The 27718-nt window shown below is 39.2% G+C and overlaps 1 protein-coding gene and 1 long non-coding RNA gene across 2 annotated transcripts in view; one reads left to right on the forward strand and one right to left on the reverse strand.

Annotated features, from left to right (window-relative positions):
* Positions 1-413: 413 nt before the first annotated feature.
* SCAMP1 (secretory carrier membrane protein 1) overlaps positions 414-27718 on the reverse strand; it is a 28383-nt gene continuing 1078 nt past the window's right edge. Inside the window, exons 2-9 of the mRNA XM_080973059.1 lie at positions 18852-18929; positions 12870-12968; positions 12665-12776; positions 11581-11709; positions 8230-8389; positions 6940-7041; positions 5244-5361; positions 414-3628 (exon numbers count right to left, since the gene is read on the reverse strand). Of these exons, the coding sequence (XP_080829185.1) occupies positions 3464-3628; positions 5244-5361; positions 6940-7041; positions 8230-8389; positions 11581-11709; positions 12665-12776; positions 12870-12968; positions 18852-18929 (963 nt within the window). The 3' untranslated portion in view covers positions 414-3463. The remainder of the gene's footprint in view (positions 3629-5243; positions 5362-6939; positions 7042-8229; positions 8390-11580; positions 11710-12664; positions 12777-12869; positions 12969-18851; positions 18930-27718) is intronic.
* LOC308458507 lies at positions 14421-26022 on the forward strand. Its single transcript, XR_013977497.1, has 4 exons — positions 14421-14523; positions 16408-16485; positions 17651-18066; positions 25743-26022. It is a non-coding gene; the product is annotated as an uncharacterized lncRNA (long non-coding RNA).

Below are 27718 nucleotides of genomic sequence, written 5' to 3' on the forward strand. Positions count from 1 at the left end.
ATACACTGTGACCTGTTATAGAAGACACCAGAATAACAGAGCATCGTGAATTGATGATGTTAGTTCTGTCTTTAGAAGGTCTCTATAGGATGCACACAGAGCCTCTCGTCACACAACGTTTAGAAAGACACAATAAGGGCTTTTACATCATTTCCATAGCACCCAACCCTTGTAAAGGCATATCAAACATGGCTTTCAATTTAGCTGTAGCTTGCTGTGTGGCACACAAGGCAGGTTTTGAAAAGTGAAAACCAAGAAAAAAGGGCCCACAGCTGTATCTGGTTATATACTTTCCTGGATTGTGGCCACTATCAGTAAACTTTATTGCTACATTCATAAAGGACTCACAGTAGAGAAATTGACCCTCCACAGCAGTGACAAAGCGATCCGGATATAAAAAATACCAGCAAAGGTTTGTTTTCAGAGGTTTCAGTTTACTTCCAACAAGTTCCCAGACAAAATTTAATACTCCTAGTTTTCGTCAGTGCCGACAAATCATTCTCTTTAAAGTTTCCAATTTACATCACAAAACCAAAACACACCAACTATTACTGGGTGCTTCTTTAAACCATTCCCAGTTCTAATTGTATCAATTTGTTGTTCTGGTAATTGACATATTTTTCCCACTGCAGCAGATCACAGAATTTATATACAGATTACAAAAAAACAACCCCGATCCAGCTCTAGTTGTGCATAGTTACATGTGACTAGTAGTGCCAGGATCTGGATCAAATGCAGAGTCACACATCAGTTTTTAAGTAATGTATCAAGGTGACTTACAACATATGAAATAATGAAATAAATCCATAAGGCAATAAAACCAATCAAGTAATTTCTGCCTCTGTGTAACTACATATAACTAGAGCTGGGGGGGGGGGGAGAAATATGTGATACATTCTGTACACATTAACCCTCTTGCATTTTAGCTTGCCTTTTACAAAAATGTCCTACTTGAGTTTTAAAACTATACAGAGCAAACAATTAGGAAACATTTTTATTCTATGTCACTGAGTTAATACAATAAATATGTAGAACCTTTGAACTACCCAGACATGCAACATCAGAGGATCTGTGTGCATTTGTACAGAACCATGACATTCATCAGGATGGCAAAGCATTGTTAGGAATTTACAAAATATACAGATATCCCTCAGATAATCGACTCCAATGCCAAAACTATAGTGAAGAGTACTGACATTCCAGTGTTGAAACTCTGTATTTTGATCTAGCCACAACTGGATACTACAAAATGACTTAAATAATAGGTATATGATTTTTAACCGACATATTTTAATTCCGGTGCTAAATATTTTAACATACAACAGCCTTTTGCCGAAAACTAAAAATCAGAAGTTTTTGATTTAACCTTGATGGTTAATTTTCTAGATGATGATCTGTAAAATGGTACACGTTAAAATCAACATATGTCGTCTTGTTTTCTTGAACCAAAATAGCTACAAGACTTATGCAAACTAGACTTGCATTTATCTATTTCAAGTTTCATTCTGCTTTATCCCCTGAGGAAAAAAAATATTCAAGAACAATTTATTGATTTTTAAGCTATAATTAAAATTCATCTCCAACCCCAAATACAAGTTACAGGATTAGCAACAAAAATGTTATAGGGCAACAGAAGTAGGATGAAGGATTAAAATAAAATGTACGTTAAAGAAAGCTAAACTCTCTCTTACTAATCAAGGACTAAATACATCAAATTCCTCACAACATCCATGATATGACTTGCCCTCTGTGTTAGGTATAGAAAACTGTTTACAAAATGTAATTCCCATATAGTCTATTTTCTAGCATTTGCTGTTGTGATTAAGCTGTCAAATTTATCCTGTTTATTCATATAAGGTAAAGTTTGTAATTTGAGATATATGAATATACCCCAGATATAGCTTTTAGACCATGCTGAATATTTTTCCAATAGTGAGTCAGCTGAATAATACTTTTTCCAAATAAATATTGGATCAGAGTGTGTTAAGATTAGGACCTATATTGCAATACCTTTATGCAGTATATAAGAATTAAGAGTCTTTAATGACAGCAACTGAATGCTATTTGAAAAGTTAATCCAAGATATGTTCCAAGTTGCAATCCAATAATTCATATACTTCAGAATGTCAATGGGGGGGGGGGGTGACCTTAAAATGAGAGCTGATTACTCAGGATACAAAGATGAATTAAAAATGAAAAAAACCTCTGTGTAACACAAATAGCTGATTATTACTGCACTGAATACTCATCCTCAATCTGCATTTTATAAAATGCATTTATTCAGATTAAAAATCACACATAAAGGCTGAAGTATGTTAAAAAGAATTCAAGTACATAATTAAATTCCGTTTTTAAATGCCTGATTAGAGACTATGGTTGTTTTTAAAGATTTCAATAAGATACTGTATATTCAGATGTTTGTACAAGCAATAAACAGAGTGATTGACAAGGCTAAAGATTTAGTACCATTGTTAAACACAAGTGCACACTTAAAAAATGCCAGACTCCTTAAGCACAACAAAAATTTCACTGCATTTTAACACAGGCCAAAAAGGACTAGCTATGGGAGTGTTCTAAATATTGGTTAATGGGTTCTCTTTAGCAGTATGTTTTCCAAAGACATGAATACTGAAATTAAAAATAGCATATATAATCACTCAGATTCCATTAAACGTAATTCTCACTGCCTGTTGCATCACATATTATTTTGGTGAGACTAACTGTGCTCCAAAATTTCTGTAAGAAGACCACACACCATGAAAACAGATCCCAACAAATACTGTGACCATAGTGGTAGAGACAAATTCTGGACCAAAACACTAGCTCAGCATGGTCAAAACTGTTTCATGCAAACTCAGATTTTTATCAAAAGACCTATTATCCTAAAAAAAGAAAGAAATTTACATTATCTATCATACTTATTTTAAGCTTACATTTGTCCTTCATCAGCTGCTGAAGCTATAAAGCAGCAGCCAAAATTTCATATTCAAGACCATCAGTTGCCCCATTCCTTACGTTAAGAAAATAGGGAAGCAAGTTGTTATGAATAGAAGGAGTTAATCCAAAGTGCTCGTCTCAAGTCAAAATGAAAGTTTCCAGGGACATCTATTGACAAGAAACCACCCCCCTTTGCAAAAAAAAAAAAATCATTTAAGTTGACGCCAGAAGTTGCCATATCAATTTCAGATTCACGGTTTTAAATTTTCACCAAATATAGCGTGCCTCCAAAAAGATGAGGAATAATAGAACCATTTTCAGTTAAGAGTAGTAGCCAGGACGTACCTTTGATTGAATAAATAAGTGTACAAAGTAATGAAACAAGGACCTTTTCCTGTTTTAGCCCATGCACAGCCGAAGAGACATACATGCTGTGTGCATTTTTAACACAAGTCTTTAGGGAATATAAGTGACTGAAAAAGAAAATACAGCTGAAAATGGTAGTGATTTTTTTCATTTCTTTTCGCTATATTTGGTTACCCTTGAAAGCATTTTGAGCAGCACTAGTTGCTGCTGTTGACGCAGCATTGGCTGCAGCAGTTTGTACAGTTTTGTTGGACATGACCCCCGTTGCAAATTCTTGTTGGGCCTTCTCAAAACTTGCTCCAGTTGTGCGGTAGAGACCATGTACCTGTGGAAGAAGCCCAGAGTAAAATCATGAGGCATGTTTTCCAAAAAGAAAAAGAAAAAATCTTGCATACAGCACCTAGCAGAGTTTTAGGCACCAACATATTTGTAGCAAAAACAGCAATTCTGAAGATATTAAATCACTGGTTAAATTTCCCTTGCATTATGTTTTGTGTCTTTGCTTCAAAGCCCTCCAGTGTACATACTTGTTTCCTAGTAATTGTATCATCTATGATTTGAACTCCACAGCAGGTATTCATAAGATATAAAGTGTGACCCCTAGTGGTTACAGAAAAACGCCGACACACATGATTTCACAGATGCTGGACAGTTCAGCCAGAGTGGAGAGCTAAAAACTCAACACTTGTGAGGAATACCATGAGTGATTTTTGTCTGTTTAGTAGCCTTCATACGTCTCTGGTATGCTTTACTCACTCTAGTTCCTCCTCTAACATTCATGGCCACTACTTTTTAGTCTCAAAATGAAATACCATAAGCTACTTGGGCACGCACAGGGCATACTGATGCATTTCTTCCATTGAAAAAGCTCCTGTGCTATTATTAACAATTTATGGGACATCAGAACAACGTGTGTGTTGCCATCCGTTTCAATAATTATAATACCCAAATATCCCTAATCTACCTTGCCTTATTTTCATCTCATTTCTTTCAATGTAAGACCTACATTGGCTCCCAGTACATTTCCGAGCACAATTCAAAGTGTTGGTGCTGACCTTTAAAGGCCTTGGCCCAGTATATCTAAAGGAGCATCTCCACCCCCATCATTCAGCCCGGACACTGAGGACCAGCTCTGAGGGCCTTCTGGTGGTTCCCTCACTGCGAGAAGTGAGGTTACAGGGAACCAGGCAGAGGGCCTTCTCAGTGGTGGTGCCTGCCCTGTGGAACACCCTCCCATCAGATGTCAAGGAAATAAACAAATAGGGAAGTTTTTAATGTCTGATGTTTTATTCTGTTTTTAATCTGTTGGGAACAGTCCAGAGTAGCTGAGAAACCCAGCTGGATTGGTGGGGTATAAATTAATTAATCATTATTATTATAATATTTTCTGCAGCTTCTAAATGTTCATCTGCTCCCCCTCCCCCCCAAACAACCAGAAACCTTCCCCAACCTTGTGCCTTCCAGATGTTTTGGACTACTACTTCCATCATCTCTGACCATTGGCCATGCTGACTAGCACTGATGGGAGGGCACCAGACCAGGAAAACCTGGCCTACACTGACAGAACTTTTATGTAGAATTAAAATGAAAGGTGCTGAAGCATAAATTTTACTCTTAGATAATATATTATTTGAGAGAAATCTCTAGGATCCTGATGTGCTCTTTTCACAAAAGCCATAAAAATAAGATAACTTCTACAGCTGGAAAAGAACAAGGGCGGGGAGTGGGAAGTGAGGAATCAAGAACATTCCAACTCAAATGAATTTGCAACAATTAAAATATCCATTCTCCTAATTTGATTCTGTGACATTTCTATCCATGACAATCTGCCCGAGTTAATAGAAATTAAGAAAGAAGCTAGCAGACTCCTTTGATTAACATCTGTGTGCAAACACAAAGCCTTCTATCAACAATATGGATTCAACAGAAAGAAAACTTACCTTTTTAAACATTACTAGTGAGATGACAGCAGATGCTGTGAAAAGCGCTGCTATGATTATCATCATAATGCCTACTGGAATGCTAAGATTGAGCCCAGTGAGGGATGAAATCCATCCACTAAAGACAGGAGAGAGGTAAATAACAAAAGAGAGGTAAATAACATACACATGCCCCAATATGATACATCTTGAAATACCATAGCTATTGTTTCTTTCACTAAAATCCTTACAGGAAATTACTGGAGTATTTGGGGAGCCAAGCACAACTAAGGTTTTGAAAGCATTTTAGGTTGACTCTAGAAACAGTAAGGCAGTTCACTTTGAATTACCTTGAAATTCACTTTTCACTATTCCTTGAACAATCTTGTGGAACTACTGTTCTCTCTAATTATACAGAAAGTTTGGCAACCTTGATAAATATGATAAAGTTTCCTTCAAAATCTCTTCACAAATTGCCTTTCAAGAACAGAGGTGGTGGTGTTTTTTAAGTTTTGTTTTGGCTGCTACCAAATAGGTCAAAACGAAACATCAGCAGGAAGCATCTAACAGATGCTAGGTAGAAACTTCAGCAGACAGCTGGACATTATAATTCACTCAGCACAAACTTGTCCTAATGGACAAGTCTAGATACACTTCAACAACCTTAGTTTTTTGCACATCAACTGTGCCAAAACTGTGCCTCCTCAGCCTCTCATCAAGTTATGGGGCTGGGCTCTTGATGCCTCCGGCCACTTTGTTCTCAATTTGCAGTGAGGGCTCAGCAGGCAGGCATGTTATAGCCCATCTACATACAACTGACAGACCAGTTGTGATGACAAAGTGCTTGGAATGCCCAGGATCAAGGTGCACTAGGACTGGGATTTGAAACTCTCTTATACAATTTTTAAACTGTTTATTTAATTTATGAATTGCTGACCATAAAACATTCTGAAGTGATTTAAGAATAAAAGCATATATAAAAACAAGTTCAAGTTCAATGCATACACAGAATGGGATAAAAGTCTCTACTTAAAAGGCTTGTTAGAAAAGGAAGGTCTTAAATAGGTGTTGAATAGACAGTAGAGATGGTCCCTGTCAGACATGTAATGGGAAGATGTTCCAAAGGGTAGGTATTGCACCACTGAAGGCCTAATTCCTATGCTATACAGAATGGACTTCCTGATGGTATGATATCTATAGGAGGTATCTAACCTGCATAGGTATCTATACCAGTATTGGCACCTTGAGCTTAGCCTGATAGCTGGTAGCCGATCCAATTCTTTCAGCAGTGATATTCTGCCCTAATGAGCAGTTGAGCCACTGCATTTTTGTACTAGCTGCAGCTTCCAAACCAACTTCAAGGGTAAGCCACATAGAGCACATTGCAGTAAACCAGCCTGGAGATTACCAGCATGTAGATGACAGTGGTCCAATTATTCTGGCCGAGAAACAGTTGTGACTATAGGCATGTGGCTTAAGTGTCATCTACATACCATGGACATTTGGATGATATATTGTTGGTGCAAATCAGTTATGGACATTTTTGGTACACGGTCGCTGGCTAGATGAACAATTGCTGCTTATTAACAATTGCATACTGGTTCTGCTTATCCTCCATAAAACTTTCAAATGCAAAATGTTTCTCTGTGCATTGTTGAACTTTGTAAAAGTGGCTTGTTATTGCACTCTCCACTGAATGATAAAATAAGCCACTTACCAATTGCCCCATCCTTGGAATCCTGCAGCCTGAAGTACATGCACAGCAAATTGACAAATGTACACAAAAAAGAAAACGAAGAATCTGAAAGAACTGTCACTCCTAAAAGAGGGAGGGGGGAAATCGTCAGGTGTTTTCACAATATTTAAGAAACATTTCTAAAGTTTAACGTCTCTACCAGGAGAGCAAATCAATAGCAACAAACAAAACCATACATACTGTTTATCTTTTACAAATAAAACAATTTTTATGAGTACAGCTGATCTCCATGGGAACAGAGCTGCCTCCTTTACCTATACTATCAATATAATCCAATCAAACCAAACTACAATAATGTAACACCACAAGCATAGCAACAATTAAAGAAATGTCAAGTATGAGAAGCAATCCTCTTCTCACAACCCGCCCCCAAAGCAAACCTACTAACATAATCTAGCAAGTGCTGTGAACTCTGGTTGCAACAAAAATGACCTTAGTGTCCTGCCTGATATATAATAAGAGTTTCTCCATCTCTTTTTAATTCCAATCTTTTCTTATTTGATGATATGGGTAATTAACTTATTTCAGGATTATTAACTTGTTTTCTTGCACAGCTAGTGGGGGGGCCTTGCTTTGTTGCTTTTAGCTTTAAGACTGAAAAGATTAATGTTCTGCCAACAAAACAAGGTAACAGGTCAGAGTCCAATTACGGAGTACTGAGGAAAGGAGATTAAAATGTGAAAAAGAACAGTTTAGAAGTGTGATCTGCCTAAACTGCAGAATTCATAAGTGAGTGAGCTTGTGTTCCATTATGCAGGCAAAACAGCCTCTCCTTATTCCTGTCTAGTGCATTATATTAACTTCACCCACCCCATATTTAAAAATAGATGGATTTTGAAAGTCTAATTCTGAGAATAATAGACTCCAAAAAGCAAGCAGCTTGCCTAATTTAGTCTAAGAGACACAAAGAGAGTAAGCCTTGCTTATGAGAAACTCTGTTCATACTAAACCATGGTTTGACTTAGCATGGTGTGCTAACTGAGCCACTATTTATAAACATGGACACATCTAGCTAACCTATCACACTACTTACAAGAAGCAGCGGCTACATTTGCAAGAGACTAATATATTTATCAATTTGCTAATCTATGCTTTGAGGCCAGTCAGCTACTCTGAAAATTGCCAAACCAGTACAAGAATTCACATTAAAAGTTGTAAAACCAAGTTAAATGAAGTGCTGGATGATTAAAAAGCAGTTAAATTATGTAGCACCTTAACAGCATTAATTTCACAGTAGGTGGGAATTGTTACCTGAAGGCTCCATAAAGTGGTCTGTACCAGCAGACAAATGAACAAGGAGTAAAAAGCAAGAACCAGAGAATACTCAATCCGAAGTCAACTCCTCGAATGGGCTGTAGGCAAAACCAGGCCAGACATCCAAAGATGTTAAGAAACAGCGTCACTGCATGAACTATAGAAAACAGGTATGATAAAATTGAATTGCCACAATTCTAAAAATATATAAATACTTAATAAGCTATCTCTACTGATTTTATATCAGGATCTGATCACTGATCAGGGTGGATTAGTGATCAGTTCTTACATTAAATAGCCACCAGATTCAATCTGTGCCATCTCCAGGTATAGCATGGAGAGACTGCTATCTAGATCCCTGGAGACTCGCTGCCAATCAGTGTAGACAATACTGAGCTGGCTAGATCAAGGGTCCAACTTGGCATAACGTAGCTTTCTATATTCCTAGGCTGCACCTCAAGTGATTCATGGGGTACCTTGATGGGCGGGGGAAACTTTGAGAGGCAGCTGCTGTAAAAGGTGAGCTGAAAAGTTCTCATGTGCAGCCTGAATACTGAGTGAAGAGCTTTGGAACTGAGCCACTGATTTAAAGTCTGCTTCTATAAAAGATTAAAACTAGGGGGTGGGGGAAAATATCCGACTTGATCCTGGGTATGAAATAATAGGTATGTGTAATATATATGTTACTGTGGTTGCCAACTGAACAACATGGCCAATTACTTTCCGTCTCATGGAGAAACACAGTTTTTCTCAGTATCTGTCAGCCCCAGGTATGACTCTAAGGGTGGCAGGTATTTCCCTTTACTACCACATTCGCTTTTAGTATATTATGGTTTTCTGTAGACTGGATTCAAATTCTTTTCCCCATAATAATGGTCAACACTGTTTCTTTCCTCCCTTACATTTTTCCTTTAGCCACCCACAATCAGCCCTTGCATCTTGAAAGTTTTGTGCACTTAGTCCTCAAGAAAGTGCTCTTAGTGTCCTTGAATGTGTACAAAAAGCCAACCAGAAACCTTTCACTTCAGTGTTATTTCAGTGTCTTAAGTGGATACGAATTAAGTGCAATTGGAGTGCTGCCTATAACACCATTGGTTTCCGGCTATGATCCTAGGCAGAATAAATGCCTTTCTGACTGCAAACCAATGTGTTTTAATTGTTACAACAACTAGTTAGTATGCATTTTCAGGAAATGTAATTATTAGGATATTTAAATCTATCATTTAGATACAGTATTTTGCTTGATCCACCTTGATTTTTAAAAATGAATCCACTAAAGTTTTCTGCATTCTTTAAACCTAATGTAATTCCCACCCCCTTTTTATCAGCAGCAAGTATCAAATCAGATTAGTTGCAGTGAGGTAATAGAGTGTAGCGAATGCCACAGGACACCATCTTTCCCTGGCCTGGTAATTTTTTTAATCTATTGCCAGATTTTCAAGCAAATGTAACAAAGAATCACCACAGCATTTCTTGTTTAAATAGCAGACACTTCTACAATAATTACCGGGTACACAGATTTTTGCAGATACTATTTAATTATCTGAGAGTCAGACCGGTAAATACATACAGGAACACTACAGTATCCTATAATTAGTTATACTGAAACACTGCTCAACTCATTTGCAAGTTCTTATAAATTAGAAGAGTTACGCATGAAAGATGGTAAGCAAGTACCATGTACACTTATCCCAACTCCGCTCTTGGTGCACAAGTTTGGAAAACAAAATTGTCAGTGTTACTTAGCGCCACCTTAAGGTGTTGGAGGCTTTCAGTTCTAAATGTATTTACTAGCAGCAAATTTCACCGTTTCCAGTGACATTTCAAATAGCTGTTTAGGCTCACAGTGTAACAGTCTAACCCCAGGGACTGCTGTACAAACCAAACAAAATTGGATTTAACAGTTCCCTTACGAATGTCATACTTCCACTACCAACCTAATGATGCAGTGTTGGCGATTGCTGCTTGCAATTGCACTGTACTGCCTTGCCACACAAGAGCAAGCATGGAAAATGTTAACACAGGAGCCAATAGGCACCTGAGGTGAGAATTAAACCAGGGCACTTGGTAGTAAGCAGACTGGCAGGCTTAGCTGGCAGAGTCTATTCCACTTGCTGAAGGCATATTAAGTGGACCCAAAGGTGATCAGGTTACTAGGGTCACATTTTTAAAAAAGTGTTAACTTTTTAGAGAAACTCTTAAAACAACAAATCCCACCAAATTGGAAGTAAGAAAAACAGCCAACAGGGAATTCATCCATCTTGCCTATCACCCAGTTCCTTCTACTCAGGATGTTGCCATACCGCTGAAGTTTGAAGGAGAGAGGTAATGAAACAAGCCATATCCTTTCGTCTTGCTAACCAAGCTCCAACTGACATATAAAAACTTTCCGGTATGGATAACTGTAAATTATTGGTTGATCAGCTTCTAAAAGTTAAGAGTGCCAACACAGAAGTGTACTTGTAAGAGAAATAATTCTGGAATTGGGAAAGAAAGTCTGAATCAGGAGTGCATGGAGTGGTGTGCATATGCATATATGTGTGCATTAGGTACAACATACCAAAATGAGGAAAATGTGATTTGAGATATGTCCACATCATATGGAGGCCAGACATATTTTTGCAGCTTACTAAACTCAAGTGTGTCAGGCTATGCAGGATGTTAAACTTCCAAAGAAAACTGCCGAAAGCTTGGGTCTCTGTATATTGTAAGTCATTGGTGCCCTTTTTATTATAGTAATATTTTCAAGGAGATAAACAGCTCCAAAGTGATTTTGCCAAGCATTTATGACATGGGTAGGAATCCTGTGGCGCTCCAAGTGTTGTTGGGCAATTCACATCATCCCTGCCCACTGGCTATGCTTTCTGAGATTTACAGGGGTTTCAGCAACAACATCTGGAAGGCCACAAGTCCACCATCCCTGGTATATAACCTCAAATGCCTACACTTGGTAGTAATGATGCAAACAGTATGTAAATTGAGTACTGAAATTATAAAGCTCAATCCCATACTTGCTTAGCTGGAAGCAAGCCCCAGTGATCTGAATGGAACTACAGTGGTACCTCAGGTTAAGTACTTAATTCGTTCCGGAGGTCCGTTCTTAACCTGAAACTGTTCTTAACCTGAAGCACCACTTTAGTTAATGGGGCCTCCTCCTTCTGCCGCGCCGCCAAAGCCCGATTTCTGTTCTTATCCTGAAGCAAAGTTCTTAACCGGAAGCACTATTTCTGGGTTAGCGGAGTGTGTAACCTGAAGCGTATGTAACCTGAGGTACCACTGTAGTTCTCAAGAAGACATGCACAGGATTGTGTTGTCATTGTATACACATATTCTATAAATCTTACTCACACATCCACAAGTAGTACATAATCTTTACTGTCTTCTGGAATTCTACAGGAATGTCTACGGAGAAATCCTGGTAAAAACAGGGTCCCACTGGGAAATTCCCAGGTAGTGGAGGCCAATTGTTCTTTCTTCCTGGAAGAGCAAAAGGTAAATATTTTGCTGAATATTAAGGGTCACTTCAAACAATTTTTAAAATAACGGTTGAAGAAAGAGCTGTGGATCTATCACATGCCACACACACACACTTTCCCACAGAGATATAACTGCAGCAGCCTTGAGAGGCTACCGGTTAAGATCTCAGTCCTGAATCCAAGTAGTAGTGATAGCTTCATTCACTTTCACTTGACACTGCTAACAAGGAAATAAACACAGACTTTAAAATAGTGAAAACAAAATTTAATGCTAACACATCAGCACTAATACAGAACATGTGAAAACAAAGTCCAGCTGCTTACTGAATATACAAATAATAAGGCTTCCAATGTAAGAACCTGAATTTTACTTAAAAAATAAAAACCCTGTCTCTCCACAAAGTGATGGATGCACTTTCAGATTAAATGGAATGCTTATCAGACTTCAATCCTATACAAACTTTGCAGGGAGCAAGCGCCACTAAACACAAAGTGACTTGTATCTGAGTAGTCATGCACAGAATCTGAGTTTCTCTACTTAGAGGTTGTTATTTCTCCTGCTAATCTTGTTTACAAGGAAAGTTATCATTGATTTTAAGGGGTCTTCTATGCAAGTAAATGCTGCACTGACTAGATTTTTAAGGTTATCATCTCTCCTGGCAACTGCTTCTATCTCCTTCAGCAGACCAGCATTACACTTCAGCTTAATTTAACACAGATAATAGAGGACAGTAATGACCCAATAAAAACCAAACTCTGTATTTCCCGTTTAAATCTCCAAGGATACATAAAACTGCAGTAATTAAATTTTGTCATTTTTGTTTTAAGAGACAATTGGCAGGAACTTCAGAGCTCCAGAAACTGCATTTAAACTAACTCTAAGCACTGAATTAAATGGTTTCCATAAGCACAACATTTTGAAAGCTGCAGTCTGTTGAGGTATGTTTAAGGCCTACCTCCCTGCTGGTTGAGGCTCTGTATCTCTCTTTCCCTGCGATCTAGTTCAGCTGCTTTTCTTTCTAATTCTTCTTGACGCTTAAGGAGTTCAGCCTGGGCCAAGGCATGTTCCTGATGAGGAAAATTGAGATATAAGGAAGTAGCACCATAATATATACATATATAGCCCCATTTTGATGCTGTCATCAATAATATTAAATATACCTTTGCAATCTGTGTGTAAGCAGGTGGTTCCTCAGTTGGTTTCATTATAGCTGGCTGTGTACTGGGTACATTGGGAACTTTGACATTTCCTGGTGGTGGCTAAGAAAGGAAAAGAACAGAACAATTTTAGAGTGGCTCTTGGATACTTTCAGAAAATATCTTACAGAGGCATTCAAGATGTACAACAGCCCTTCTAATTAGTTGACTGGTCAACTCTCTACATTTCCTAAACTTTAGATATAAGTAGAAAAGTTGCAACATGCAAATGATATCTGTCCATATCACTATACATTGCCAAACCATTTATATTGTTTGTGTATTTATTTTACTTCAATGTAAATCATTTGATATGATTATTATTGTACTTATTGTGCTTCTATATATATATATATATTTATTATTTATTTCAGGACGCGGGTGGCGCTGTGGGTAAAACCTCAGAGCCTAGGGCTTGCCGATCGCATGGTTGGCGGTTTGAATCCCCGCGGCGGGGTGAGCTCCCATCTTTCGGTCCCAGCTCCTGCCCACCTAGCAGTTCGAAAGCACCCCTAAGTGCAAGTAGATAAATAGGTACCGCTTTCTAGCGGGAAGGTAAAGGGCGTTTCCGTGTGCTGCGCTGGTGCTGGCTCGCCGGAGCAGCTTCGTCACGCTGGCCACGTGACCCGGAAGTGTCTCCGGACAGCGCTGGCCCCCGGCCTCTTAAGTGAGATGGGCGCACAACCCTAGAGTCGGACACGACTGGCTCGTACGGGCAGGGGTACCTTTACCTTTTACCTTTTTATATATTTATTTAAAACTGCTTTGAGGTCTTCAAATAGTAAGTGGCTTATAAATGGAAATACTACTACTATACTACTATCAATAATAATAATAACAGACACCCTAACTACCTCATCTACATTTAAAATGGCTACTGGTATGTAAGATAAGTAAAATGTTATATTAGTGTATAGTTAGAATAATAGAATCACAAATTTGTAGAGTTGGAAGGGACCACAAGGGACCAAATCCTTGCTGTGATAGAATATTTTGCCCAATATGTGGCTCAAACCCACAACCCTGAGATTAAGATTCTCATGCTCTACTGACTGAGCTATCCCTCAGGGCATCAGATTGCTTGCATTTGATGACCTGCAAGCAAATGAAGAAAATGTACTACTGCTGCCACATGAAATGCTAATCTTTGTCTATATTTGCATTACAAATATGTTTACATGTTTGACATGTGGAACTGTTTTATTGAAACTTTTGTCTTTTTTTACACTTTTCTTGTGTTATTATTATAACTGTTTGATTTATTTTATAATTGTATATTTTATTGTTGTAGCTCACCCTGGGACTTTATATTGAAGGGCAAGCAAGCTAGCTAATAAAATAAACAAGTGAAATAAATAGCCTGAAACAAACAGGAACTGTACTTCATTTCAATATACTGTGTTAAGTAGTTTACAAATTTTATATATTCACTGCCAAAGAGCACTGCATGAGAAAAGTGACCCTAAATGCTAAATTGGTTGGAACAGCCCTTCCATGAGTGCAAGAGGTTTTCTTCCTTTGTTTTGGTTTCTAACACATTCAAAATTGAAGCCATCATTACAAGTCCTATTCCTAGTTAGCTGCAGTATGTCATGAACAAACAAGAGACAAGACATCAGTAAGCTGAACAGCTCACTATTATCTTCTTCTGTCTGAATCTATTCTTTTAAACCAGGGGCCAGATCCGGCCCAATTGCCTTCTAAATCTGGCCCGCGGACAGTCCGGGAATCAGCGTGTTTTTACATGAGTAGAATGTGTGCTTTTATTTAAAATGCATTTCTGGTTTTTTTGTGGGGCATAGGAATTTGTTCATTTTTTTTCCTTTTTCAAAATATAGTCCGGCCCCCCCACAAGGCCCCCCACTGAGGGACAGTGGACCGGCTCCCTGCTGAAAAAGTTTGCTGACCCCTGCTTTAAACAATGAAGTATAATATCAAGTACAGCAAAATGTTTCAGGCATGGAACATGCAAGTTTAATACTGAACACAGACTAAAAGACAGTGACTTAGACGCAAGAGATATTAAGTTTCATAGCCCGTTCTGTAGTATTTACTTAAAAAGCTCAGCATAGAAATTCCATGAACAATCAAGATATTTTGGTTGCATTAATTAGCATGCTAAAAAGATCAAAATTTTGCTTTTCGTTTACTGTACTCTTCCTCGTGCTTCTAAAGTGTTCTATTTAAACCCAGGCCACAGATATAAACTTCCAACTACTAACCATTACCTAGCAGTTGAGAAAATGAAATATATTTCTCTCAGAGTGCCACAATAATATATACCTTGATGGTCAGTTATTACTTGTGTTGCAGCAGCACAGAGACCCTTCACAGGATCAAAAAGCACATACCATATTTTTCCGTGTATAAGACTAGGTCCCCCCCCCCAAAAAAAATAGGTTTAAAATTGGGGCTCGTCTTATACACGGGTAGTGCTTGAGGGGTGTTTTCTTAATTTGGAGTCCCCCAAAATAGGGGGCATCTTATAAATGGAAATATACAGTAATATAGATTGAAATTGTCCCTGCCATATAATGTTTACATTGCACAAAGTTATTGGTGTGGGAGGAGATCCACAGGACATTGAAATTAAATGTAGCCATTTTTTAAAATGTTAGAAGCTTGCTGTTGCATACAGTCTTTTTTTAAGAACAAAGCAATTTCCTCAGTTTCTTCAATCAACTAACCAACCTTATGGTTGTTACACAAGTAACCAAAATTTGGAGAAATATGTAGGATGCTTGAGGATGATATAGTGGTATAAAAATAAAGACAGCAATCACATGGTTAGGTCTAGAAAATGTTGTAAAATACTTTACACTGGGCAATCCGGAAGTTAGGAGACCTCTATTGCATCTTAGGTGTCTGGCAAAAGCCATTTCCAAAGTTCAGAGGTGAGCTCAGATCTATGAGAAACCAAACCAACACCACTCCCACAAAGAAGATGAAAGAGGAAGCAGGCTTGTGGGAACTCCCAAGGTTTGCAGAACTGCAATAATAATTAGGAAAACCTGTTTGGGGGAGGGGGTAGAGACTCCCAAACCAGCCTGATGATGATTAAGCAAACTCAGTGGCCACAGAATCCTGACCAACTGTTGAGGGTTGAGATGGGGTGGAGTAGGCAGAAAATGTGTTGGGAAAGGAAATAAATTGGAGTATACTAGATGGAGCAGGCCTGGCTAGCACACTGAATGGAAGTTTTTTTTACAGGTCTCACCTGTCATTACAAGATTACCCCTAGTTCAGATTTTGAAGTTTATATCTTAACCTCTAGTACTGATTATAAAGTTTTCTTTCTGTCTTTCTTTTGTATGTGTTTGTTTTGCTTTCTCCTTTTTCTATTTTTATTTAGATTAGTTTGGCTTTTATTATATTGTAAGTTGAAAAGTTTCAATAAAAAATATTACAGCAAAAAAGAACTATCCAACACATCATAATTCTAAAGAAAAGAGGATTTTAATATTAAGCAACTTTAAGTAATGTTTCTGCATTTGTGCTGTAGGTAACAAATCTCATATTTCTGGCAGCTCTATCCTACTTAGAAGCAAGTTCCTCCAAGATCAATGGGATTTACTTCCAGGTACGTGCATACAGAATTGCAACTCACCTGCTATTTTTACAGTAATGATTCTGACAAACAATCCTGTGTACCTTGAAAGCACCAGCAACACATTTTCAACATGGGAAGCACAAAAATATAAGATCAGCAAGCTGGCTCATGTTCATTCCAACACACACAGATAGACAGCCTACTCAATGTATGAAATTTTTGGTGGAGCCAGTGAGGACAAGAGCAGAGATCACAGTCCATTCCCCCTCCACACAGTCTTAGGACAAGTGGAGAGGATCCTGAAGGGAGCTGGTCTAAATACAGAGTCATTTTTCCTTAAAGACAAATGGAGCGCTATGACAAAGCTTGCAGAGAGATTATAAAACACCTGCCCACTGAATAACTCCACTGGTAGCAATTACATTCTTCAGCTGGCAAGTTAAGCAATAGCAGGAGTTTTCTTTTCAGGAAGAAAGCAGTGATTGGTAATGAGAGTACCACTGAGGTATAAACACTTAAGACTAATGCAGTTCTCATTTTCACACACTTCTCAAAGTTGCATAGATAGGTTAAGAACCAAGGCACAGTGGTGTAGCAGCTACCGTTGACTTAAGACTAGGGCAGGCATAGCCAAACTTGGCCCTCCAGCTGTTTTGGGACAACAATTCCCATCATCCCTGACCACTGGTCCTGTTAGCTAGGGATGATGGGAGTTGTAGTCCCAAAACAGCTGGAGGACCAAGTTTGGCCATGCTTGGACTAGGGTAAGCACATCCAAAATCTTACTCGGCCATGAAGCTCATTAGATGGGCTTGGGTTAGTCGCAGGGTTGCTATGATTAATAAATTGGAAGAGATGAATTATGTATGCCACCCTTTGGCTCCCAGACTTGCACTTTTATTTCATGTTGTCCCTTTCCTAGGGCAGGTTTACTTACATACATATGGAAGCTGACACTTTTAAAAAACTGTTCTCTGACCCAGGACAGGACTGTAATAAAATAATGAAAATTGTGAAAGGGAATGGAATATTTTAAGAATAGCAATGTTAAGATGCCTCTTCTAGTCATTAGCTTTTCATGAATGACTAGAAGAGGCATCTTAACATCTTGAAAGAAAAGTTACTTCTTCACAATCACTCAGCTGCCCACGGAACTGAACATTCTCTTATTTAATTTCCCTTTCCACTGACATAGGATTTGGTTTATCTCCGGTCCCTATTCCATTCCCACACAGTTTCTGGGCAGACTGCGCCAATAAATCACTCAGGGGGGGAGAGGTTCTTGCTTACATCTCACACCCACCTCTTAGAAACATCAGCTGAATATAAATGAAATGGGACATTCCCCAAAGAGCCAGCAGCCTACAGGGCATCAAGCAGCTACAAGTGAGTTATTTAGATACAGTGAGTGATGAAAATATCTACAGCTGTTTCAGTCTCTTTGGCTTTACCTTTTCATGTGCTCTTAAAAGCATTTTCTGTCTCATTTAATCTTTGGTGCACCTTTTACCTCCAGATTTCCCCCCTTATGTATTCAACAGAAAAATAAGATGTCATTTTTATACTTCTAGTTTAAGCTACATGTAATCCTCAGCCACATTATGTGCCAAGGTATGTAGAAGAACAAATCACTTTAAAAAGAACAGGGGACATCCCCCAACACACCACAGGACAATGGAGGGCAAAGCATGCACATTTTTGCTCTCACACACACACCAACCACTCAGCAATTACTAAAAATCATCACTGGAGTGCCGGCCATGTTAATTCTCCCCTTCTTTTATCTCAGTGCACCAGTTTGGGCTTCAATCCCACCAGCCCTCAATCTCCCCAGTTCACTATGAGAGAAAACTGATACTTGTAGAATGCCATAATCTTTAAGAATGGCATCTTTACAGTTGCCTTCAACAGGCTACTATAAAAATGACTGGTCATAACATAGGTAAAGGTAAAGGGACCCCTGACCGTTAGGTCCAGTTGCAGATGACTCTGGGGTTGCGGCTCTCGCTTTACTGGCCGAGGGAGCAGGCGTACAGCTTCCGGGTCATGTGGCCAGCATGACTAAGCCGCTTCTGGCCAACCAGAGCAGCACATGGAAACACCGTTTACCTTCCCGTCGGAGTGGTACCTATTTATCTACTTGCACTTTGATGTGCTTTCGAACTGCCAGGTTGGCAGGAGCAAGGACCAAGCAACAGGAGCTCACCCTGTCGCGGGGATTCGAACCGCCGACCTTCTGATCGGCAAGCCCTAGGCTCAGCGGTTTAGCCCACAGCGCCACCTGCATCCCTTGGTCATAACATACACAAGTTTAATTTGTAAGTTTATAAAAAACCAAAGTGTCACATAGATTTACACATGAGAAAGGTTTATTTGATATTAAGAAGAATGCTTACTGTTCTTGAATCTGAGAAAGGGTTGTATTCATCTAATCCTGGAGGAACATTTCTCGTCACTTGTGTAACTGAAGGATCCTAAACAGAGAGAGAAGTAGGTTAGAGAAAGCACTGTGCACTGTATGTGCTAATACTAATCCCAGCCCATCTACATTTAAGATAATAACCTTCTAACCCAAGTTTGTAGCTGTTGTCCAAAATAAATTACTGCTTTCCTAGAGCTCACAACACAGCTATCTAAACTGAAACAGACTAATTAGAGAGATCCCCTCTGCATTCCTTTTATTTATATGAAGTTGCAGACGTTCCAACGTTCCATCTTTGAGCACAATCTTAAAACAAGCAGCATAAGACAAGCGAAAGGAAAAATTACTTCTGGTTCACTAGCTTTCTAATCACCCTGATTCCCTCCCTTTATGTTTGCTCTGTAGTTCAGTCCCAGCAAATGCCAAGGAATGTACACGGCACTGTTAGAATTCTTAGGTTAGTTTTCAGTACAATAATGACTGAGTGAGCAAATATCACAGTTGTATTTGACAAAATAAACTACCTATTAAGAGTTATATATCAATTCCTACAACAGAGAAATTTATGATACCTTGCTTTAAAAAATAACAGTGCTAGAAGCTTGTAACAAATGTTAGTAATAAACAGAAAAATAGTTATTTTCCCAATATGATAATATTTTCACTTTTAGACCTGCCTTTATTTGATGTAGAAATAGAAACTCATTCATGTTTTCATTCTTCCTATTCTGTAGGTCACCTCATTTCACCCTGATCTTCTTACAAATCTAGATTAACATGATTTGTGAGATGCCCCATCTGTCACACAGCTGATTTATGAGGAATGCTGCTCCTCCTGAGCATATAAATGAGAGCTCAATTTTCAGCTGCACACTGTCACTGAGAAACTGAAATATAAAGCACATATCCAATGAAATTTTGGAGGCAATGAATGGGCTCCTGCCTGTCACAATAGCCATCATTACACTGTGCAAAATATGAAATGTAGGAGACAGCACAATGTAATCTTCATATAGGGCATGAATCCGTCAAATTCTAAGAATGTATACAGATCAGAGTTTTTAGCACTCAACCACTGGGGACCCATACACACACACACACACACACACACACACACGGAAGCAGAGCACATATACTTCGAAGCCATTTTTTAGTGACACCCCATATAGTCCACTGCAGGCTAAAAAAAAAATTGAGGTGAGATATGTGGACCTGGCTCAGAGGAAGAATACCTGAATGTGCATATCCACTGTGCAAACTCCTCCCTCCTTTTACCCCATAAGCTGAAGTTAAACTTAAATCACATTGGCTCCCATACATTTCTGAGCACAATTCAAAGTGTTGGTGCTAAACGGCCTCGGCCCTGTCTACCTGAAGGAACGTCTGCACCCCCATCATTTAGCCCAGACACTGAGATCCAGCTCTGAGGGCCTTCTGGCGGTTCCCTCACTGCGAGAAGCAAAGCTACAGGGAACCAGGCAGACTGCCTTCTCAGTAGTGGTGCCCACCCTCTGGAATGCCCTCCCATCAGATGTTAAGGAGATGAGTAATTATGTAACATTTAGGAAATATTTGCAGGCAGCACTGTACAGTATAGGTAAGTTTTTTAAGGTTTAATGTTTTACTATGTTTTTATATATGCTGGAAGCTGCCCAGAGTGGCTAAATAATAATAATAATAATAATAATAATAATAATAATAATAATAATTACTACTACTATACTACTTCCATTATGCCTAACCCAAGGCAGCCCAACTCTTCACAGCAAGTAGGCTGCAAGAGTACTGTGACACAGAACTTGCAAACTGCACACTGCCTTGTGGCCTGAGGGTGGGGGGATGAGGCCAAAATTTGAACTCCCACCCCCTGCAGCCCTTGAACTGCCTTCCCAAAGCTGGCTAAGTGAGGCACCAGGGCTTTGGGAAGGAGGCGTGAGGCTCTGGCAGGGTCCTAGAGTAAGGCTACCAGATTTTTTTCAATGAATCCGGGGACACTTTTGAATGTCAATGGATTTTGTCAGGGGACTGATTTGTGAATCCGGGGACTGTCCCCGGGAAACAGGGACATCTGGTAACCTTATTAGAGTCCTCCCATCTCCTTCTCAAAGCTGGGAAAGAGCTAACTAGGCTTTGGGAAGGAGAGAGGAGGACTCTAGGACCCTGTAAGAACCCTCATGCCTCCTTTCCAAAACCCAGCACCCCCCTTACCTGGTTTTGGGAAAGCAGCACAAGGGCTTGGAGTGGGGTGTCAAATGTTGCTGAGGGTTGTCAAAAAAGGTGTTGAGAGCCACATGCAGCTCTTGGGCTATAAGTTAGACCACCCTAGCCTAACCAAGCCCATCAGCTGAAGCATGCTTGCCCGCTACTTTCTGCTTTCAGTGTTCTCTGGCAGCTGCCAGTGTTCAAAATTCCCATTGTTCTAGGCGCATTTTGTGACAGGGAATTTCATTAGCGCGAGCAGTTTCTGAGCTATGGGCCCAGTACTGTGCCTAAGGTTTCAGATTAAAACTGCAGAGTGGAAGGAAAGGAGGACCTTTGTCTGCCTCCCCACTTCCAGCTAATCTCTGAAGACTGGAGAAGAGACCCTCTGAAGAATATAAGGGGGGTGGGGACAGGGTAAGGACTAGACGATGTGAAAAATGAATGTAATATTTTAGCTGCTGTTCATTCATTTTCAGCTTTGTATTATCATTATAAAAAACGCACCTAGACATTCTGTTGCTGCACCCATAACCCAGGTTTAAGCTCCTAGTTTTCCTATTTCAGTTTCTAACACTGTGCGCAGCACACATACAACCCTACCAGTTTTGACATTTAGAGGGAAGACACAGCCAATGCCATCTCTCCACACAGAGAGATGCATCTGTGACAGGGATAAATTGAATAAATTCAACTCCTCCCCCCACTGCCAATTCAGTCCTTATAAGTTCCTTCTATTAGGAATTTTCCATCCACCCAAGGGTTGCGGCAATTGCCAAATTAGCCAAGCACAACAACTTCACCAAGGACACCCAGTGAGTTTCATTAACCTGAATTTCCTACCTTTGAGTGCAAAAGATTTGCCACTACCCCACACTGCCTTCTTATGGCAGTGGTGTTCAAAACATCTGCCAATTTGAAAAAAACAACAACCCTGAAACATGCAACACATACTAGACTATTTTTAAACGCTCTAGTATACCCATTGTTTGTGCAAGAAAAGAACCTCTGGAAAAGTGACTAGGAGGAACTTATTCTTATACTGTGCTAAAGAAGAAATCTTCAGCTTTAGTAATGAAATTCTTGTGACTTTCCCCTGCAAAGTGCTTTGCAAAGCCACCTTTGGGTGAAAGCAAGGAAGCTTTTAAACTCATCTAGTTTTGGTTGGCAGAAATACTTATGACACTGACTTAGGACTGCTTCACCATGCAAGGGAAAAAGAGACACAAGTGATACATGCTTCCCTGCCATGCTTCCTGGTACTGTGTATAACAGCTCCTTGTGAAATAACATGAACCAGCTTTACTCATGCATTCTCTATTACTGCTTCCTTATAGTGTGCAAAATGGCTCCTATACACTTCCAATTGCATATTCTAAGGACTTCAAGAGCTACCCTAACAGGAAGGGTTTTGACATTGATTACAGTCACCATGAAAACATAGCAGTCTTCAGCGTTATTTTTAGAGTACAAAGACAAAAGATTTTCTTAAGCTGGTTTTGATGCTTTGGAATTTGGCCAGAACTCCGAAGATGCATTTCAACACTGAAGTGATCCATTTGTGAATTATTGTTCTCTTGAAATTAACACAAAGCTCAAAAACTACTACTTTCAAATAATCTGAAAAACGCGTTCCATCCTCTCCTCCTACTTCTTTAAAAATCTGCCATAACAAATTTAAAGAACATAGAAGTGCATTCTACACACACACACAAATTGGAAGCAAATCCCAGTGCAACTCTGAAGTAACAAAACTGTTTGCATATTGTAACACTAACCCAGATGTGTAGGAATCAAGATCTACAGCTGCTGGTACTTAAAAAGTTTTTAGTGCCAGCCAAGCACTAGGTGCTATTACACTGCAACAGACCATGTGGACTGCCAACTCTTCAGTGCAGTCCCATCCCAGGAAGCTTCCTTTGGAAGCTTCAATTCTTTTTCACATTCCATCTTGTAATTAACTTGACTTCTGCACTAACTTGCAATTCAATTAGTTTTATCTGCTAGAAATACGGAGCTTGCATTAAGCGTTTCATTCAAAGCCAAACCTGACATGGCAGGCTAGCTTAGAAAGTTGAATAGACATTATAGCTTACACTGGGGATTCTAATTTCCACTGCACTTTATTCTTCAATGGCAGGTGAAACGGGACAGCATTACCTGAAAGAAGACTGCATTGGTCCCCATTTTACGGGGGTGGGGGACGTGCATTTTTGCAAAATACTTGGCGGTCCAGAGGGCATCCACCCAGATTAGTTCACCTCAGCTGTCAGTGAGGGAACTGCTATTACACACCACACAAATACACCACACGTCCTTCCACAGCTCCAGGAAGGAGAACTGATATCCAGAATGTGTCATTTTCCCACAATGCAGTGCAATTAGCAGCTGTTCCTTTTCCCCCTTCTGACATCTCATCTAAAGTCTTCAAGATGGGGAAATGAAAGAACTGTAACCTGCAGTCATATATCCTTAGCATCACATTCTCCTTCCTTGTTTACCAGAGACAGTCAGTGCAAGAACAGCCTGCCAGCTAGCTTCGCTCCATTAGCCAAGGCAACTGCAGTGCAGCTGGCTGGACTATTTCTTGGCAAACCATAGGTTGTTGTTTCTTCTTCTAGTTTCAAGGCAAACCAACTCATGGTTTACACTCCTGATTAAAAGGCCCGTCATAGCCTAAATTCAAGAAGGAAATCAAAGTCCTAAGGAGGAATTGCATGCCTAGGAGCTAGATGCAGTTATTAATGCAATCCAAACTATTGTCTCCCTTGTGTTCTGTTTCTCCCTAGATGAAAATAAGGCAGGAATTGGCTCCATTGCATTTTACTTTTTGCCCATTTCACTCCAAGGTAAATCTAGTAAGTCAAGGCACATAATTTCAAATGGTGTTTGGTAACATAAAGGAACTGAATGCACACAAGTGTCTTCTGGTCTCCTGCATGCAATTTATACTCTCAACAAATGGCTATTTCCAATCCCAAAATGTTATTTAAAGATAATTTTCTTTTAAAGTCTAACTTATAATCTTAAAATGATGTATTTAGAAATGAAATGAATGAATTATTTTTATTGACATAGCTATGCCAATGGCAATTTCAACACAAAACAGTATAGGAGCATACAGGGGAATCAGATACCATTGTGCTTACCATTTACATATCTAAGCGAGTTAAGCCATAATAAATGTAACTAAATAAGGTGGTCATTTGCAAAATCAATAAAACTTTGATTCACGTAACTTCTTCCCTTTGGCTTGCTAAATCTGCTTCTCAGGCTTCAACAGTCCTTGTAATTTATTTTTTCTTCATCTTAAAGCTAAATTTAAGCAAAATATCCAAAAATGCTAACAGATGTGAACTAAGCTACAAATTAATTATAATTGTGTACCCAAGCTATCAGCCCGCTCTGTCAAGTAGCAAAGATTATTTTAATGGCTTAATACAGTTTGGTTCAGTCCCATAAACTTGGATACTGTAGATGCAGCCCCATAGCTACGGCTGTTAAAAACAGTAATGGCTTGGAAGCATATTTGGGCGTGTTCATAAGGCACAGAACTGCCACGAATCCAGCACAACAAATGATGTGCTGTTTAGAATTTTAAGATCAACCCTGATTGGAAAAACAAGTGTGAGGTTAACACCTCTTAGGCATTATTAAAGCTTCATTTAGTATTCCCATACCTGTACTGTACAGGCACAATTAGTTTATCCTTTAATGAAGTGTAACACAGTATCTAGCAATGAGAGTTTTGCAGCACAGTCTAAACTGTATCTACTCAGAAATAAGTCCTATTTAAGTCTGACTAAAGTGTCTGTTGAATTCAATAGGACTTAGGTTCACAGTTAAGTTGGTTCAGGATTATATCCCTAACAACCATCATGGAGGATACACTATAGCTTCAGTATCACATAAGCATTCAATAAAACTTGTAAACAGAAATGAAATATAAAGCTTGAACATTAAGTACGGTAAGCATTTTCCCAAATCATTAAACCAAGATGATGCATACAGCAGGCAGGAAAGCTTCAATGAAAAAACCACACCCTTCATTTAAAATCTACTTGCAATCAATTTTAAACACAGCTTTAGGTTTTAATTAATGGAGACCAAATCTGGCTGGTAAGAACCGTTGGTTCAGATGACTGAGGGGTTTACATCAGGCTTCCTCAAACTCGGCCCTCCAGATGTTTTTGGCCTACAACTCTCATGATCCCTAGCTAGCAGGACCACTGGTCAGGGATGATGGGAATTGTAGTCTCAAAACATCTGGAGGGCCGAGTTTGAGGAAGCCTGGTTTACACCTTATCTGAACAAAACCTAGTGCAGACAAGGTATAATGAACACTACATAAAGAAGTGGTTTATGTGTTTTGAACAACAGTTACATATATTTTATCAATGTACTTAATGAAGCTTGGAATTCCATCAAAAAGACACAGCTTTTGACTTTATATATAAAAGTCAAAAGATTTCTGCTGAAACAAAAAGTTTCAATGGAAAAAGAAAACTCAGATTTTGTAGGGATCATGGTAGCACTGTCCATCTTAACCTTCATTTTGTTGGTGTTCAATTGCAGAAAACAGTCTACCTACATCGTACTTATAACTTATTAGAAAACAATCTTAACCAGTTTTTTTTAAAAAAAAATAATTGTTATCTTTGCCTAGGAAGAAAGAACATAATTTGGATGTATGCTCCTTTCCGTGAATTATGCCTTCTTCCGCTGTAAGATCAGAAGGATGAGACAGAGAGAGAACAGCAACTTCTAAATTTATTTATTTATAATATTTCTTACTTGCCCTTCACTGTAAGTTCTCAGGGTAGGTCACAATAATAGAATATACAATTACAAAAACATAAAACCATAAAACAAGTAAAACCACAAAAATAGAAGCAAATATGATAAATTCAGCAAAAGAGCTGGGTTCCAAAAACAATAAATTTTAACTTTTCAAGGTGTGTTTTCAGCATACAGTGAAAGCTGTATGATCAAGATGCTGGATGCACCTCTGTAGAGAGGGATACTGCAGAAAAAATAACAGAAAGTTGCCACAAAGGGAATGCAGGCAAAAGGCACGTGCTCCTCAGAAGTTTGCTCAGTGGAAATTGCAGAAACACCATCATTACAACATATGCTAAAACATTCAACTACACGTGTAGTTGAATTTGAAACCTGCAGATGGAGGTCTCGTTTGACTTATTTAATATTGACAGCTAGATTTTTGATAATGTAAGCAGTACACAACAAGAAGAACTGGGGCTCTCTCTAGTAAACTGTACTATTATACCCATCTAGATACTTAGCAATTCCTTTGTTTTGCACATTCAAGGGGTTGGAGAACTTGGAGTAATGACCTTCAGAGTTTCTTCCAACTCTACAGTTCTCTGAGTCTATGATTCTATTCATGAGTTGTTTATCTTGACTTTTATAAAGGAAGCCTAAACCTTTTAATTGAAAATGAGAATTTAAAAGTTATCGTGCAACTTAGGCTCATTACACAACCTGAGAATGAATTAAATCCCATAAACCGCAGTTATCAAGCAATATCACAGAACACATCCTTGCCTTACACTGGTCCTACAAGTCTCTACCATGGGCGTAGCCAGGGGGGGCAGTTGCCCCTCCAAGATCAAGTAAAACAATAGAAATACTTAACTAACTGACCAATCACATTGGTTCTGCCCCCCCCCCAACTAAAATCCTGGCTACGCCCATGGTCTCTACTGCAGTCTTGAAAGTAAGTTTACAATAGAAAAGCCATCCAAACATGTGGGCTAGGTAAAGGGGCCCCTGACCAGTCGTGACCGACTCTGGGGTTGTGGCGCTCATCTCGCTTTATTGGCCGAGGGAGCCGGCGTACAACTTCTGGGTCATGTGGCCAGCATGACTAAGCCACTTCTGGCAAACCAGAGCAGCACACGGAAACGCCGTTTACCTTCCCGCCAGAGCGGTACCTATTTATCTACTTGCACTTTGACGTGCTTTCGAACTGCTAGGTTGGCAGGAACAGGGACCGAGCAACGGGAGCTCACCCCGTCGCGGGAATTCGAACTGCCAACCTATCAAGATGTCATGATTTTTAGGATGATCTGCATCACAGACTTAACCCGATTTAATAGTTACTCCCGCTTCCCAGGCAACTCTAAGAACTGTAATTTAGAGGTTGTGAGTTCACGGGAGAATTTTTACAAGCCTCACCAAATGTGGGGAAAGAACCATAACAATTGGACTTGTTTTTTTAAATATTAGGTTAATTTAGGTTGGTGGAGAATCATGTTTTAGAACCAACATAATAGCAACCATACATTGAATTTATTTTGAAAGTGGACTTCACAGCTCTGCCTTAAAACTTCAAAATTCTACATAGGTTAACTCTGCTAATGTGTTATGTGCTATACTAGGGCCGGACTGATTAAGCTTATGATTGTCTACATAAGAAAGCATGCTTTCAAAGTTAGTAAGGAAAAAATATTTTGAAGTTTCTATTTCAAAAGCCTTTGGGAAGGGAATTCCACCAGATCCCATGAAAACTGTTTGCTCACCACTTTTCTATAAACCCCATCCACAATTAAAGCCCACATGTAAAAACAACTTTACTCCAGATATTACATCAATAAGCTGAATACAGTCACTGCTCGAAAG

Source organism: Podarcis pityusensis (assembly GCF_964106645.2).
Source record: "Podarcis pityusensis genome assembly, chromosome: 11".
Lineage (NCBI taxonomy): Eukaryota > Metazoa > Chordata > Lepidosauria > Squamata > Lacertidae > Podarcis > Podarcis pityusensis.